Source organism: Columba livia, chromosome Z (assembly GCF_036013475.1).
Source record: "Columba livia isolate bColLiv1 breed racing homer chromosome Z, bColLiv1.pat.W.v2, whole genome shotgun sequence".
Lineage (NCBI taxonomy): Eukaryota > Metazoa > Chordata > Aves > Columbiformes > Columbidae > Columba > Columba livia.
Genome location: NC_088642.1, coordinates 59,648,903 through 59,664,297, shown reverse-complemented (window position 1 = coordinate 59,664,297; position 15,395 = coordinate 59,648,903). Strand labels below are relative to the sequence as shown.

At 43.9% G+C, this 15,395-nt stretch overlaps 1 protein-coding gene across 1 annotated transcript in view; it reads right to left on the bottom strand.

Moving 5' to 3' along the window:
* The window catches only part of RCL1 (RNA terminal phosphate cyclase like 1), a 29,410-nt gene extending 15,652 nt beyond the window's left edge, over positions 1-13,758 (bottom strand). The window contains exons 1-6 of the mRNA XM_065046032.1: positions 13,578-13,758; positions 11,090-11,161; positions 10,059-10,234; positions 4,299-4,373; positions 2,997-3,121; positions 383-508 (exon numbers count right to left, since the gene is read on the bottom strand). Coding sequence (XP_064902104.1) covers positions 383-508; positions 2,997-3,121; positions 4,299-4,373; positions 10,059-10,234; positions 11,090-11,161; positions 13,578-13,713 — 710 coding nt within the window. The 5' untranslated portion in view covers positions 13,714-13,758. The remainder of the gene's footprint in view (positions 1-382; positions 509-2,996; positions 3,122-4,298; positions 4,374-10,058; positions 10,235-11,089; positions 11,162-13,577) is intronic.
* Positions 13,759-15,395: the final 1,637 nt, after the last annotated feature.

The following is a 15,395-nucleotide window of genomic DNA, read 5'->3' as shown; positions in this document are numbered from 1 at the left end:
TTAATACTACCGTTTCCATCAGAAGATGTGAAAACCAGGATTCAAACTCAACTGTACAACACACTATGGCACCTCTGACCTCGATCTCACTTCAAAGTAACAGGTTTAAAACTGAAGGGAGCTCAAGTTGCCTTTAGTGGATGTAATGATGTATTACCTTCCTTGTTTAAGGTAAAAGTAACACATCTACCCCTTCACCACAAGTAAAACAAGTATCTAGCGATTCATTCCACTTTTTCCCCATGAGGAATATTTATTTAAAGCCAGCGTAACAGAAGACCATGTTCTAAAACTCAATAAAATTACAGATCAGAATATCCCAGCAGACCAAAAAAAAAAAAAAAAAAGCAGAATTACATTTCTGTCAATATGGCATACTCACTTTCCAGAGCTGACCCCCTTCATATGATCTGTGTAGATGTAAATGTCTGGGAGGAATTTATTCAGGATGCTCCTCGCAGACTCCACCATTCTGTTTGCCATCTGTGGTGACACTCTGACAGAGTATCTACGTTTCCAAGCTAAGGAATTCATTGTGGTCACAAAATAAATTTAAACCAGAGACTGACAAAAGTGGACAAGAGGTCCCAAAGCATTATTTCAGAAAATACGGTTTTGTCCTATACATCCTTTCAGGAGCCCTGGTCCATTTTCCTGTAGAGAAGCACATGTGCCTAAGTGTTTTCTACAGTCTTCACTGATATACCTTGAAGTGAGGTACACAGAACATGTGCAGAACAGCTTATTATGACTAGGTAAACATCTATCTTAAAAATGCCCTTTGATAATTTTAAATTGTTATTCTGTCACCCTGTGCTTTCTTACAACGGAAGGAGTCTTGTGTGGTCTGCTCTTCAAATACTATTAAAAGATGGTGATAGGCAAAGTTTCCCTGAATTAGCAGCAAGAAATGCTGTCCTTTTATCTACCCAGTTTCTCCCTGGCAGAAATAGAAGACAAAGATTTTAATGAAAGAAAACAACAATTTTAAAAGGCTAAAAAAAATACCTTTGCTCTCTCCAACTCTTTTGCAGTGCTGTGAGGCTACCAAGCTCACTGGTTCTCTACTCACTAAGCACCAACCCACCTCCTCACAGCATCCAACAGACCAACTGCTTTTGTGCCTTTTTACTCAGGTGCTGCTTCGGTGATGTTCCCAATAGATCTTCAAATGTACAGAGCACATTGTGCTCCAAATTCCATCCCAACTATAATGCAGGCTCATGCTCTGCATGTGTAACCACACCTCTGCACCTACATGCACATGGCAGCACAGAGAAACACTCTCAAACCTCCCAGCTGGCAGAAGAGAATTCCTTTTCTACAAGTTTCCATTGCATTGTCTTGTGGAGTCGGTCAACAAAAAGCTTTAGGATCTTAAGGCCCAAACCACTAAATATTAATCAGAAAACTGATCATTCTGCGCAGTTGGTGCATTCAGTATTGCAGATGACTATAAAAGGTTGCTGCAACACAAGCTCCCCAGTGGTGAGGAAGCTGATTTGCTCAGTTGAATCTTGAGCGGACAAAAATGCACACGTAGAAGAACTAAGCCCTTATCCTTCCAGAGGTTTTGTGTTTTACTGGCCTGAAGGACCACTTAATGGCTAAACTGAGACTGCCTCTCACCAGGTTTACTAAAGGCAAACCTTTATCCCTGAGAAAGAGCCCAGGAGAACCTGAAGTGGAAATTCAAAAACCTGTAGTTCACAGACACCAAACAAATCCAGTCAAAGTGGCTCAAAGTGCCACTGTGCATTAATGTCAATTCAGAAAGATGGCACTAAAGCCATAATCATTGCTTCCTCCTTCACACAGAGAGGCTAAACTACTTACTAGAGAGGTGGATGGAGGCATAAGGAAATTATTTTCTTCATGGAAAGACCATGACAAACACCAACAAAAGCACAACGAGCTACCTCCTTTTCACTCTACATCATATGCACCCAGCAAATTGTTCTCGCTTTGCAACGCTGCACTCATCCAAATGCTGCAGATGGAAACAGAAGTCAAGGCATGCTCTTCTCACACACAATTATGATGGAATGAAATAAAGTAAAAGTAGGAACAGGCTGCAAGTCTGTACCCCTGGCAAGAAACATGCTCTCATTTCTGCTTTCCTTCTGAGTAATCAAAGCCAGATCACATTTGGGACTTTCATAATCACAAATTAAACTACAAGTTGGCCAACGCTCAAGGAAGAGCAGGAGCTCATGAAATACAACCTTTAGTATACCTTACCTGTAAGCGATTTCTGCCTTCTTCCCATGGTAACAGCAGGCTCATAACAGATCATATAAAAACCACAAGGGAAAAAAAAGAACACCCACACACACACAAAACAACAACAAAACAAAACACACAAACCCCAAAACATTAACTAGATGTGCAGTTCTGTTTCCAAAAGTGAGTACTTCACAACACTATTTTGTGCCCTTATCTCTGTGCAGATATAAAACTGCCTCCACTTCCATCTCCAATGGTATTACTGAAGGCAAAGAGCTAACAAATTTCTGCTCATAACACACTAAAAAGCTTAGTTCACATGTGTGCAGTGAGGTGTAAACTGAACTATAATAATAGTTGAGCTCCCATCCAACACTCTGCTAGACTCATTAGAAGCCAAGATGCCACCCATTCAATGCATAACAAAACTACATTTGTTACTACTGGATTTACACACAAGGTCAGATTTCTTTTAGTGCTGCTACAGTATGTGGTAGAAGGTATTTTAACTTCTTCTTGCTATTGAAAAGATATTAAATGGTGCTGTTCAGTTTTTAATCTATTTACTTGTCTACTGATGCTTTTTGAACAGCAATGTTCTAAACACAGCAGTTTTGAGACATCTAGTTGTGTGATCCCTCTGCGTAACGTCACTCTGTGTTGTCTGGACACATGCTCAGCAACACAGGTGCCCTTCTGTGACTCCACATAACTCCATTTTTTAAGGCAAAATCATTTAAAAGAAAAAAAGTTATTAAAGAAAAGGATACGCAGTTCCTCTGATGCGCTTGATTTTGCCAGGGTCTGTGAACTGAACAGGCTGCAAGACCTTTCTCACTGGGCAAGCAAACAGTATCTCGCCACCCCCTTTGGGAGGCATTCCTCTCCGGTTGATCTAGACACAATACAGGAAAAAAGCAGGTTAGTTAAGAGCACAAAGAATGTACTTACACACTCATAAACAATAGCTTTTATTTAATCTATAATAAAAAGTTATTGAGAGAGGTATTATGTGAACACAGGTGAGAAAGAGACATCCTAAAAGCAGAAACAGATTTTGCAACAATCTGTAATGAAAAATTTACTCATTTTTTTCCTTCTCTCTCTCTATTACAGTAGGGCAAGTCTTCTCAATGGAAAGCAAAACCAATCAAACAAAAATGCAACATCTTTAGCAGGAGGGCAACCATGGCTTAAGACAGGTCTCTAATAGCAACTCAGTACCTCACTGCTGAACAAAGTCTAGAAGCGTTTGATGGTTAGATGTCCATGGGGCACCAGAATTAACTCATTCCCATAAGCAGCCTCAGCCTGTCCCACTGCCCCAGCCAGGCTCCCCAGGGATGGCGATGGGACACAGGGCCATGGGAGGGCCTGGCTCAGGGCAGGGCTGTGGGGAGCTGTAAACTGGCCCTGCTGAGGGGAGCTGGAGGGGGTATGGGGCCATGGGCAGCATGGGGGGAGGCACCCAGGGGGACTGGCAGAGCAAGCAAAGACTAGCAGTGCAGCTATGGCCTTCTCACGATTTAAATGAGCACTCTTAACTTTGAAAGGCGACAGTTTCTTTCTCCAATCTAAGCTTTATTGGGCCTGTGAAGAGTGTAGTCTTTAAAAAAATAAGTTTATTTTCTGTGTTTTCCAAACTGGAAGCAAACCCCAATCACCCAAACACAGATCCAGCTCCTCTGCTGGTGAAGGAGGCAAAGGATTCTGTTACTCCCTAGCCCTAAGCACAGGGCAGGTAGAGCAAGTGGAAGGAAAAACAAGTTAAATTAAGAGGAACAAGACAACAAAAATATTTCCTAGCTCCAAGACTAAGAAGAGTCACTACTTTCTCCTCATCCTTTCCACCCATAGCCTTTGTATCTCTCTCCTACCACATCTTCAATCACTAAATGGTTGGTATGCCAGTTAAAACATGCCAAGAAAAAGAGGCAATTTTAGAAATCTGTATAGCTACAACTAGATATCTGCTAGAGACAGATACCAGCAGCAAGCTTATGGCCCTGTGAAGCAGTACAAAAAGTACCATTTCAACATTTGCTAGAAAAGAATGAAACAAATTGTCTTACCTTTATTTCCAGACCTTCACCATCAATTCCAAACTTCTTCAGTAAGGGCAGAGCTGTTGCCTTAAGGACATCAACCTACAGAATACAGAATTAAAAAACTCTTTATTGGAAGTTTCAGAAGTCGGTAATTTAAAAAAACATTGCGCTACTAGGTACCTAACAAAGAAAAGGCTTCTCTGTACCAGGTATTCTACAGGAAGACATGGAAATGCAGCACAGAGAGCTTCAGCTACTCTTAAGACTACCACAGTATCTCACTACCCAAAAAAGTTGCTAGCATAAATTACTGGGAGACGGAATTTCCTATTTTGGATGTCTTCCTCAGCCTGACTTTTATTTCTATTATGGTTCAGCTAAAACAGCTCACTTGTTTTTCTGAACATAGATATTGAAAAAAATATATATATTCTTCTGTCACTGCTAAAAAATTCCTACAGCTAAATAAATTATGATTGCAAGAAACTTTGCATTTTGGAGCAGACCCTTGATCTGGCAGGAAGAACCCCATCCTTTTGTCAAGAACTTCTTTTCATCTGTTTCTGAGAAACAGAAGCTTCTAGGTAACTTCTGTTGAAATACTCAGAAGAATCTGAAGTGGGTGACACATCATCCATGTACTTCCTTTGAGCCAGACTGCTCACCAGATCCAGGTCTGAGCAGGATTTTCCTTGCCACTGCTCCTCCTAATTGCTGACATAAGGCAACAGTGACTGTCACCTTCTTCCCCCTGACGAAACTCCAGTAGCATCGTCAAAGGTGACAAAAATTACAGGGCAGTGCAACATCACAGGGAGTTACCCAAGACAAGCAGCTTGAGAGAGACAGGACCAGGACAGCATGACCAAGAAGAACTAAATTCAGGTAAAGGCAATAGGCAGGCAGTAGTTGAGGAGGCAGAAGAGAAGCACCCTCCTTCCCATGCTTTCAGCCAGAATCCACAGTTCTTGAGTTTCACTTTCTGCTTTGCAGAGAATGCAAGCCATTGATGCAGTAGTAGCGCATCTCTCGCCTACAACACTGTGAATAACCTGTTAGAGCTACCTGAGTAGCTACAAGTGCATGCTGCTGTTCTCATTCTTCAAATCCTGCTGGCCAACATACTTCCTTCCTTACAGAGAGGCATTTGGTGTTGTTTTTAACAGTAGTAACAATATTTCAATGTCTTAATTTAAAAAAACTGTAAGTCAATTTTTTTAAAATATTTTTTATAGACAGGCTACCTTAATTCAGCTCCTCAATATTATTCATTAATCACACAAATTTGACTTTCAGAGAAAAACCTTTACCAACATGCAAGTGCGCACACACAGACACATGAAAATACCACTGGCAGAAGTTCCAACAAGCTGATCTGGTTCACATTAAAGTTACACAATATTTCTCCTTTCTTATGAAACAAAAAATACTAGTAAAAAAATAACAGCTCCACTGTGCATGTGAGGAACTCCCTTTCCATCCTCCATTTCCACTTTTGCAATTCTTTGGATTGAGGTCTGTATCTCCGGAGAAAGCACCACCAAAAGGAAGCTGGATCAATTTCAAGTCTGGTTTGTCTGATTCCAAAAATTTCAAGAGTTGTCACAGATTTTAGTCCTCAGACAAATTTCAGGCATGATACTTATCGGGTATCAGGCAAACACATAAGAGACTGCATCTGTTCCAAACCTGCAGCCTAAATAGGCAGTATTTAAAGAAGTGAAAAAGGCTGTTCTGCTTAGCAGATGAGTGGGAGTTCAGGCAGGAGAGGTTAACTACCTCACTGGAAATCACAAGACAGTAGCAGAACTGAGACCTAAACCCATGTTTTTAGTCTCCTGCCTGTACTCAGCCATAAACCATCCCTCAGATCCCTTTGTAGGGCAGTTTTTCCATCTCCAGTGAAGACAACACAACAGTAAGTTGTACTGAAAGAAAATGCATCATAAAAACACAAGCACAGAAGTTGCTGAGTCCTGCATACCCTTCTTTTTCACAAACTAGTATAAGTACAAGCCTTCTTCTTTGAAAGAATTCTATAGTGATTGCGGAAAATAAAAAAGCAATTTTTAGTGGTTTGCAGAACCCCTTAGCTAGTGCAAAGCTGCAAAAGATGAGACACAGACCCTACGGCACACAGCTACTCAGGAAAGGGGCAAGCATTAGCTGGTCTGTGTAGCCATCAGCATTACACAGAAGAGCACTGATCCCTGCCACAAATACAGCATAACGTTCTGGGGACAAGGACCATTGCAGGGGTGTGGGGAAGAGCAAAATCAAGAGTACAGCAAGGAAAAAAAAAGGCAGAAAAGTCAAAATGAGTAGAAAAAAATTCTTGTTTTCCCGGGATTACAGACAACTGCTAAATTTTGATTAACATGGAAGATTATCGCTCCCAAGGCAAAACTTCATGTGCTGAACTCAATAAAGTAATTTCAGTTCAAAGTCCCATGGCATAGCTGTAAAAAAACTTCAATACTTGCAAACACAAACTTTAAGAATGACTATTCCAGAACCAGGTTATCTGTCATAACAACATGCAGAGAATGAGAGGAAAACAAGAGCTGTCACCTGTGTGCCACCTCCATTCCCTTCCAAAAGGCACTTTACAAAGACACCCCCCAAATACATACTCTCTATACAGAGAAACTTGAAACTACCTCATCCCTTTATGTCAGTCCCACCAGCTACCCGCAGTCAGGTCTCACCATCAGTCATGCGCAAAAACGTAATGATGCAAATGCAGGCTGCCAGCAAACAGTTCAGGCTGGTATTCCAAAGCCATCTCTCCTCTCAACAAGTGTGAGCACAGTAGTATCCCGCTCACTCACGTAGGATGTACAACACACTATTATCACCAGGGTGCCACTGTGAGCAAGTGCACATCACCCTGTGTTTCAGCGGCCACAGTGCTCTTTTGGAACAGCACCAGCTGTCAAAGAGCTTTCCACTGCACCCCACCAGGGGCTATCAATGTATATAATAACCAAATGCTAACATGAACACACACTCTATTTATCAGGAACTCAGCCTGACCCGTGTGTCACTAAACTCAGCTGAAGATTCTCCTTCCACAAGCTACCCTTTAGAAACGCCCTTTGTCTCGCCTTGACCACTTGCACTCTGCCTACAGCAGATCTGCCATATTCCCTGCTGTCCTCCTGGCAAGGGGGTCTCTGGTGAAGAGCAACCACAAACCCACAACACAGCTATCGCATCCAACAGGTATTCTTAAGGCTGTGTAAAAGCCAAGAGCAAATTCCAGAAAGTGCAGTGGGTCAGCTCACCTGCTCACTGCTACTATGAGGCAAAGGTCGCACTTCCCTGGCTGCACACACATTCCTGCTACTTACTTTGTGCGTGCCTCCATGAGAAAATGCAGGAGTACAGCACTCTGCTATTTTGCAAGTTAGCTGAACTGGCTTAGAGAAGGCTCTGGAAAGTGTCCAGGCCATGGAGTATGCAGGACTGTGTGGCTGAGCACAGGAGAGATGGAGGGAGGATGGGCAGGACTACCGTCTTCTTTCAAGCACCAAAGGCGTGCTACTGGATCATGTGTGTACATGTTTTTGTGTATGTACATACATATTTTCACACACACATCTGTGAGCCCGTACATTTATGCGCCGATGACAGATGCTGAATACGCAAGCATATATCCCACAAAGTCCATCTAGCTCCAAAATAAAGACGTGTTTACAAACCATGATAGCCCTTTTACAAATAAAAACAATAACAGTACCCAAAGCAGATGAGTGGGTGTCTTGCCTATGGTACCTACTAAGCAGAGAGGAAGAAACTCTTACATGAAGAGCAACAGAGAAAAATCCTTGCCCATTTTAAACTACCCACAATATATTTACACTGGTTTGCCTTTCCCTCTTCTCCTTGGAAAGTCAGAAAGTGTAGAGATGGATAGACAAAATTTAAGCATCCCTTTTAGTGCAAGTATAGTTAATAAATGTTCACCCACTTTCTAAATACCTTCTGCCTACTGAAAAATAAAAGCAAAAAATCAATTTAAAACGAAGTTTCCAATTATTTAAGCACATAACTCACTTAGGGTAGCACTTAAACTTGTGCTTTTAGTCTCAGCAACCAGCAGAGTCATGTGCTATACAAAACATCTTGTAAAACTCTTTAAAGTAGTTTACTGGCTTACACCAGGTTTAATGTTTCCTCAGACAAGTTAAGCAGACATAAAACAGCTTTAAACCAGTTTTAGGAAATGGTACTCAGGTATCACCACTTTAAAAGTTACTACACGACCTGAATCACAGTAACTAGTTATGTTTCTACAGCACAGTGAACTGAAGATACAACTCCTCAGCAAGCACATCTGTATTTAATTTACAATTACTGTCAGGTACTGTGATTCAGATGACGTATGCCAACACCTGCCTGTGTCTGAGCTTTGGCCAGCACAAGTCCCCTTTCAGCACAAACTAAGTGGCTCAAATCCATGCACACATTTCAACTAAAAATGTTTCATCATTGTTGGCCCATGTGGCAGATGCCTGGAAAGCGATAATTTCCATTATCAAGACTCAGCTGCTTAGTTAAGTCCAAACTTACTTGAAAGCAATGCTAAGATTGGACTGCTCTTGAAATTCCCTGTTTTGATTAAAAAGATGCAGTGAACCAAAAGATAGTTCTTTGATTCTTACTACTTACCATTTCTATTAAGTACTTCTAATTACACTGACTGAAAGGTTAACAAAACATGCTTGCCATTTTTATTTTGCTTTCCTTTGTTTTCTCTTGGCAATGCTGCTTACAACCCACATCAATCATCCTTTGACTAACGTGTGGGGTGAGGGAACAAGTTTTTTAAATGACAAGAGAAGCATAGTTGAAAAGCCATTAATACCAGCACGACTCTGAGGTGCTCGTCTGGTATCTCCAACTATAGTTCATACTATTTGTATTCATTCAAACTGATTAAGTTCTCAGATGACAGCATTTCCTTAAGCTACTCAGAGGAAAATAGGCAGACTCCAATCACCATTCAAAAGGTAAAAAGCAGTGCTGTTCTCCAAAAGCCATTACACTTGGGGTCTTTCTGGGAAAAAAAACCCAGCACAAACACTAAGTACTACTCCTGTGTTTTAATCCCACATTATTCATAGCTTGTTTTTGTAACAATACTATCAAAACAAAGGACTGTAAATCAGCAGTAACAGAAATCAAGGCAAGCATTTCACAGTCCTTTGATCTACCATTCCTTCTAGCATCTTTCTGAAGAATCAGTTATTACGTATTTTTGCTACTGTAATTTCATAACTGTCACGTGAGCTCTGTTTCTAACAGAAAGCAAGCTTCACAGCAGCACTGGTATAACTATGTCCAGCATCCAACTGAAACGAAAGATTCCTTCCTTGTCACACTCAAATTTTAAAGACAATTTTCTCTGTTTATATTAAATACAGGTGAGGTGTGGGAGAAATAACACATCTAATTTCTAAGAGAGCAGGAGAACCAAACCAGTGGCAGGGCCTCACACTGCACTTAAAGGGAATTTCCAGGGAAGACGACAGAAGCAGTACGGAACTGAAAGTCAAAAGGTGGATTACAAACTGCAGCTTGGAGTGTGATGCAGAAAGGGAACAGTTTAGCAGATGCTTGCTTGATTCAGAGAGTTTGTTGGCAGATGGAGCAACAGTGGATACTTCTGGATGTGACAGATGATAAAAATGCAGCATGTTTTATACATGCCTTCCTTTTTTTTTTTCCCCTAGGAAAAAAAAAATAATCCTGCTCTGGTACTTGGATTTTATAACTTACCGAAGGATCTACTTGATCATTTGTGACTCCCCTCAAGATGATCTTCAATGGATGTTTCATGAAAGGTGCCAGGCAGAGCAGACTTTCCAAATAGTAGCCAATACTACGACTAGGGCTGCAGTCATGTTCCAAGGAGCCTCCGTAGAGAAGACCAGGCTGATAGTACAAGGTAGTACCTGGGGAAGACGCCAGGGGAGCAAACCAAATGAGAACACTGTCAGCACACTGGCCATTACTATGGCATAAAGACGCTTTGCAACAATGCATACAGCAAACTTGGAGACAGAAGAATTTATGGAAGATGAAAGCACTTCCAGCGTACTCTTTCTATGTCTGCAGTTAATAAATGGCACAATACACATATGTATGTGTCTGTCTGTCTTGCACATAATTTCTCCTCCTCTGCTCTCCTCCCAGAAATGAAGGATGTCTTAGTAATCCCCCAAATGCTGATACAAGCAATTATTATCCTCCATATCCGCTAAATGCTCACCAGAATATCAGGTCATCTCTGTCTTGGCATACCTGCTGGTAGTTCATCTGCTTTACTGACAAACCACCATCCTTAAAAAACAAAACAAAACAAAACAAACCACCAAAAAAAAAAAAACAAGAACCAGATACCAGATGAAATTTTTGTATGGAATACTTCTTGCTCAAACCAACACCTTTTCTGTGCAGGACTAGGCAAGCAGTCTTGCTCCAAACTCTGCCTTCTACAAAAATCCATTTTGGTTCAGATGGACCTTCCCCCACTACAAAATCCTGCATAGCAAACAAATACTAATTTTAATTGTTGAGCCATACAGTCTCCTTAACTCTCTGCATGACAGTGGAGCGCTGATCTTCTAGCACATGATCTTCAAGATCAAGATCAAGTGCAAGTCTTCTCAGCCTGGTTATTTCTGATCTTCTCAGTCGATGGTATCTGAACACTTACCTCTGTCAAGCCGAAACTGACTTCACTGCAGCAACAGATACTGTCTGGAAGAAGAGAAAGATACAGAGGAAGAAGAGAAAAAGGATCTCACCTGTTTGGTTTATTTCAATCCGAGAGCCATTGGTCACTTTGTCAATCAGGCGAATAAAACTTGCTTCAAAATCTAGGGAGTAGAACAAAGACAGAATTTTAAAGTTCCCTAAATTTATTCCTGGGAAGAAAAAAGGAAATTTCAACACCATACGTGTACACTTTCTCTTTCCTGCCTTTCGTGACAGTAAGGCTACCCTCTCTCTCCAACTTACTGTGGTATAATTCTATCATACGAGAAAGGGCAACTCACTATAAAAACAGAGATGTTAATTTGAGCCTTCACACTTACAGGCATCTCAAGTCAACTGAGATGCCATCAGATGTGACCACTGGACTAGCCACATGGCGAGCAACCCAAGTTGATACTTTTGACCACAGTGGCCTAAGGGATCGCTCAAGCCCAGAATAAAGGCTTTGACAATTTCCATTTTGCTCAGTACAAAACAAAACATACAAGTCCTAGCCAACAGGACCCCACACATTTAAGCACAACAAGCTTGTTAACAGCTTCCCATTATTCCCTGTAAAATTCTTGGTTTAAAAGAAGGGGACATTCAGATGTGAAGAGCTGCTACTGCACAGCTGTTCCGTAAACACAACTAGCTATTTGCAGACTTTCAAATTTTCCATTTCAAAAATTGTCATTGACGTAACAAAGGCCAGAGAAACACAAGTCTCCCTATCGCCTTTTTTCTTGCTTACTGTGTACACTTTAGCAGCTGATGTGGAACGAATTCCTCGGTTTCTCTTGTTTGTGTGGACTCTGAGACATGGGAAACAGGCATGTTTAAGGGGCAAAAAATAAAAGGAGGAATACACTAGCATTCTAGTATTTGGGTAGCCCAAGCTGGTATGGACTCAATATCAAGGAAAATATGTGAACATACATAGAGTTCAAAACCCAGGTAGTTTTAAGGATCAGGAGCACCTGCAAAATGGTTGGTAGGATGCAAAACTTCCTTAGCAAAAACCCTGTGTTTCTTCTTAAACAAGCTTTTTATAAAAGCTTCCAGGATGCAATAAACATTTAAACAAAAGGGCTACCTGCAGAAATTACGGTTCATTAATAGCTGCATAACAGTCGATGCCCCAGTCACACAATGTTAGTTCCGCTCTCTGATAATTTCTAAAAGTAAAGTTTATATGACAGTACTGAGACTTCTTCCAGTACGAGAGTGAATACACATTTCCCTCTTGGAGAACAAACCTGTAGAAGAGTTTTCATTGCAAATGTTCCAGTCACGAAAACCAGAGAACTGGATGTTGCATTATTAACACAAATCAGGGTTTGTTATTATTTTTTCTGTTACAGTCACAGTTTACATTTTAACACATATATAAAAAAGGCAATTCAAATGCCTTTCAAAAAAAACATGGCAAAACCTACAATATTCACCACCACCAAACATCCCATTGTAAAAACAAATACTTTGGGTCATGGTAAACATTGGAAGTACACAATAATGTTTTAATAGTTTCAGAGAATTTCTAGCCATGAACTGAAGCATCCTCAGGATATAAAGTCTTATACCTGTTTTGAACTTCACAGCTTGCCCAAAATATTATTGAGCACCACAATAATGTTCTTCCTCAATCGGTATCCTACTGTCTTGTTCTATTAAGCGAGGAAATTTACTTTAGGTTGCCACAGGTCCTGCACAGGCATGAAGAGGGTATTCCCTAAGCAAGGGTTCCCTCAAAGGAGTCCACAGTGTCAGAAGCTTTCAGAAGTTAGAAGTAAATTCATGGATTTCATGCCTTTCACTTTTACTACTGTTTGGGCAAAACCCAGGCAAAAATTAAAGCACAACCCCATACGCAATAAAACCTGGGTACTTCGGCTCCCGCAAAGAGGCGGAGAACAGCGCACTGGGCACACAGCAGACGACGGCAGCCGGAGAGCCGCCAAATTCCGCAGCTCCGGCGCGAAGAGCGCAGTGTACCAGGAGCCAGCTGCGGGGCTGCCCGCGCAGCCAGCGGGTCCCACCCACCCGCCGGACCCCGGGCAGGGGCAGCCCGAGCCCGGCGGGAAAGCGGGGCAGCCCGAGCCCGGCGGGAAAGCGGGACGAGCCCCGGTGCTCTCCGTTTCGGACCGGCACAGGGGAGCCCAGGCAGGAGAAGCGAGACCTCAGCGGAGCGAGCGGAGTCCCGCACCGCCGCCAGCACGTCCTTGCACGGCACGTTGGCTTCCACCAAAACAAGGCGTCCAGGTGACACCCTCCCTGCCCCTCCTGCCCCTCCACCCGCGTCTGCCAGGTCCCCCGCCTCCCAGGAGAGCGCCTCTTCGGGGAGACACCGGCACGCACCCGCGCCCCCTTGCTCGGACCAGCCAGGACCGGCCCGGGGCTGCCCGGTGCGGGGCTCCCGGTGCGGGGCTGTCCCCGCCCGGCAGCGAGCCCCCGGCACAGCCCCCGGCACAGCCGGGACTCCGCCGCCACGCTTCCCCCCGACCTCCTCCCTCAGCGGCTGCCGGTGCCGCCGCTCACCGCGCAGGCCGGGGTCCTCCTCCTTGGCGCGGATCTTGCGGATTTTCAGCGGCCGCCCGCTGAGCGTGGCCAGCACCAGCCGCTGCCGCAGGAAGTTGCAGCCCGCGTAGCTCAGGCACTGCGCCTCGCCCGCCATGCCGCCGCGCCCACGTGGTGCGCACAGGAAGCGCTGGGGCAGCGCCGGGGCCAAAGGACAAGAGGCGGGGCGGCGCGGCGGCCGCTGGCGGCGGGGCATTCCCGTCCCCGTTCCCGTCCCCGTCCCGCGTGCCTGTCGGGGCCGTGCTCGTGCGGCTGGGTTTGTGGCGATACCGAGGAGCTGTCGGAGCGGCGGGCCGGCTGACAGTTGGGCCGTAGTTATTGCTCGTGTCGTCGCTTCTGCGCTCCCCTACCGCCGTGTTTTTTAACTGAAGTTTAAAGTTCGGTTTCTTTAACCGGAGGTCGGCGCCTGCCCGGCTGCAGCGCGGCCCTTCCGAGCAGCCCCGCTCCTCCCGGAGGTGCCGGCTCGGCCTGCCTTGGAGGCAGGTGTCACATTATCACAGAATCACAGCATGTCCGGGATTGGAAGGGACCTCGAAAGATCATCCAGTCCAATCCCCCCACCAGAGCAGGAACACCCAGATGAGGTTATACAGGAATGTGTCCAGATGGGTTTTGAATGTCTCCAGAGTAGGAGACTCCACAACCTCCCTGGGCAGCCTGTTCCAGTGTCTGTCACCCTCACTGACAAGTGTCTTCTCATATTTAAGCGGAACCTCCTGTGTTCCAGTTTGTACCCATTACCCCTTGTCCTATTCTTGGTTGTCACCAAGAAAAAGCCTGGCTCCACCCTTGTGACACTCACCATTTATATATTTGTAAACATTAATGTGGTCACTCCTCAGTCTCCTCCAAGCTAAAGAGCCCCAGCTCCCTCAGCCTTTCCTCATAAGGGAGATGCTCCACTCCCTTAACCATCTTTGTTGTCCTGCACTGGACTCTCTCCAGCAGTTCCCTGTCCTTCTTGAACTGAGGGGCCCAAGGTAATTATATCCTGGAAGGAAATGTGTTGCCTGATTATTTCCCCTCATCAGAATTGTTTCCTGGGAGCATGTTCCTTCAGACAGCCCTTTTCAGCACTGTATCCCTGTCTGTCTCAAGGAAAAGGAAGACTTGTCCAAGTCCCTCTGGATGGCATCCCTTCCCTCTAGCTTATCAGCTGCACCACTCAGCTTAGTGTCATTCAAACAACTTGCTGAGGGTGCATTCGATCCCACTTTCTATGTCATTGATGAAGACATTAAATATAATTGTTCCCAATACCAGCCCTTGTGGGACACCACTCATTATTGGTTTCCACTTTGGCGTTGAGCCATTAACTTTAATTTGTTGGAAAAGGCCAGCCAACCAGTTCCTTATCCATCTAAAAGACCATCTGACAAACCCATATCTCCCCAGTTTAGCGGCAAGAATGTTATAGGGGACCATATCAAAGGCCTTACAGAAGTCTAGGTAGATGACATCTCTGGCTCTTCCATTGTCCACTGATGTAGTTACTCCATTGTAGAAGGCAGTTGGTTGGCTAGGCACAATATGCCCTTGGTGAAGGCTGTGTTACAGTCACCAGAGCACAGCCTTGGCATGCTTCCTCTCTTCCCACTATTTTACATGGTAGAGGCAGACCAGGACACACCTTGAAACCAGGACAGGGGTTTGGATTTTGATGTGCAAAGAGCAGGCTTGGGGAATGCAAGAATAAGCAAGAGTAATGTAGCTGGAGGGACTGAACAGTTTTGGCAGAACTGAGACCAGAATTTGCTGGATTGAAAAGCAGTAACTGTT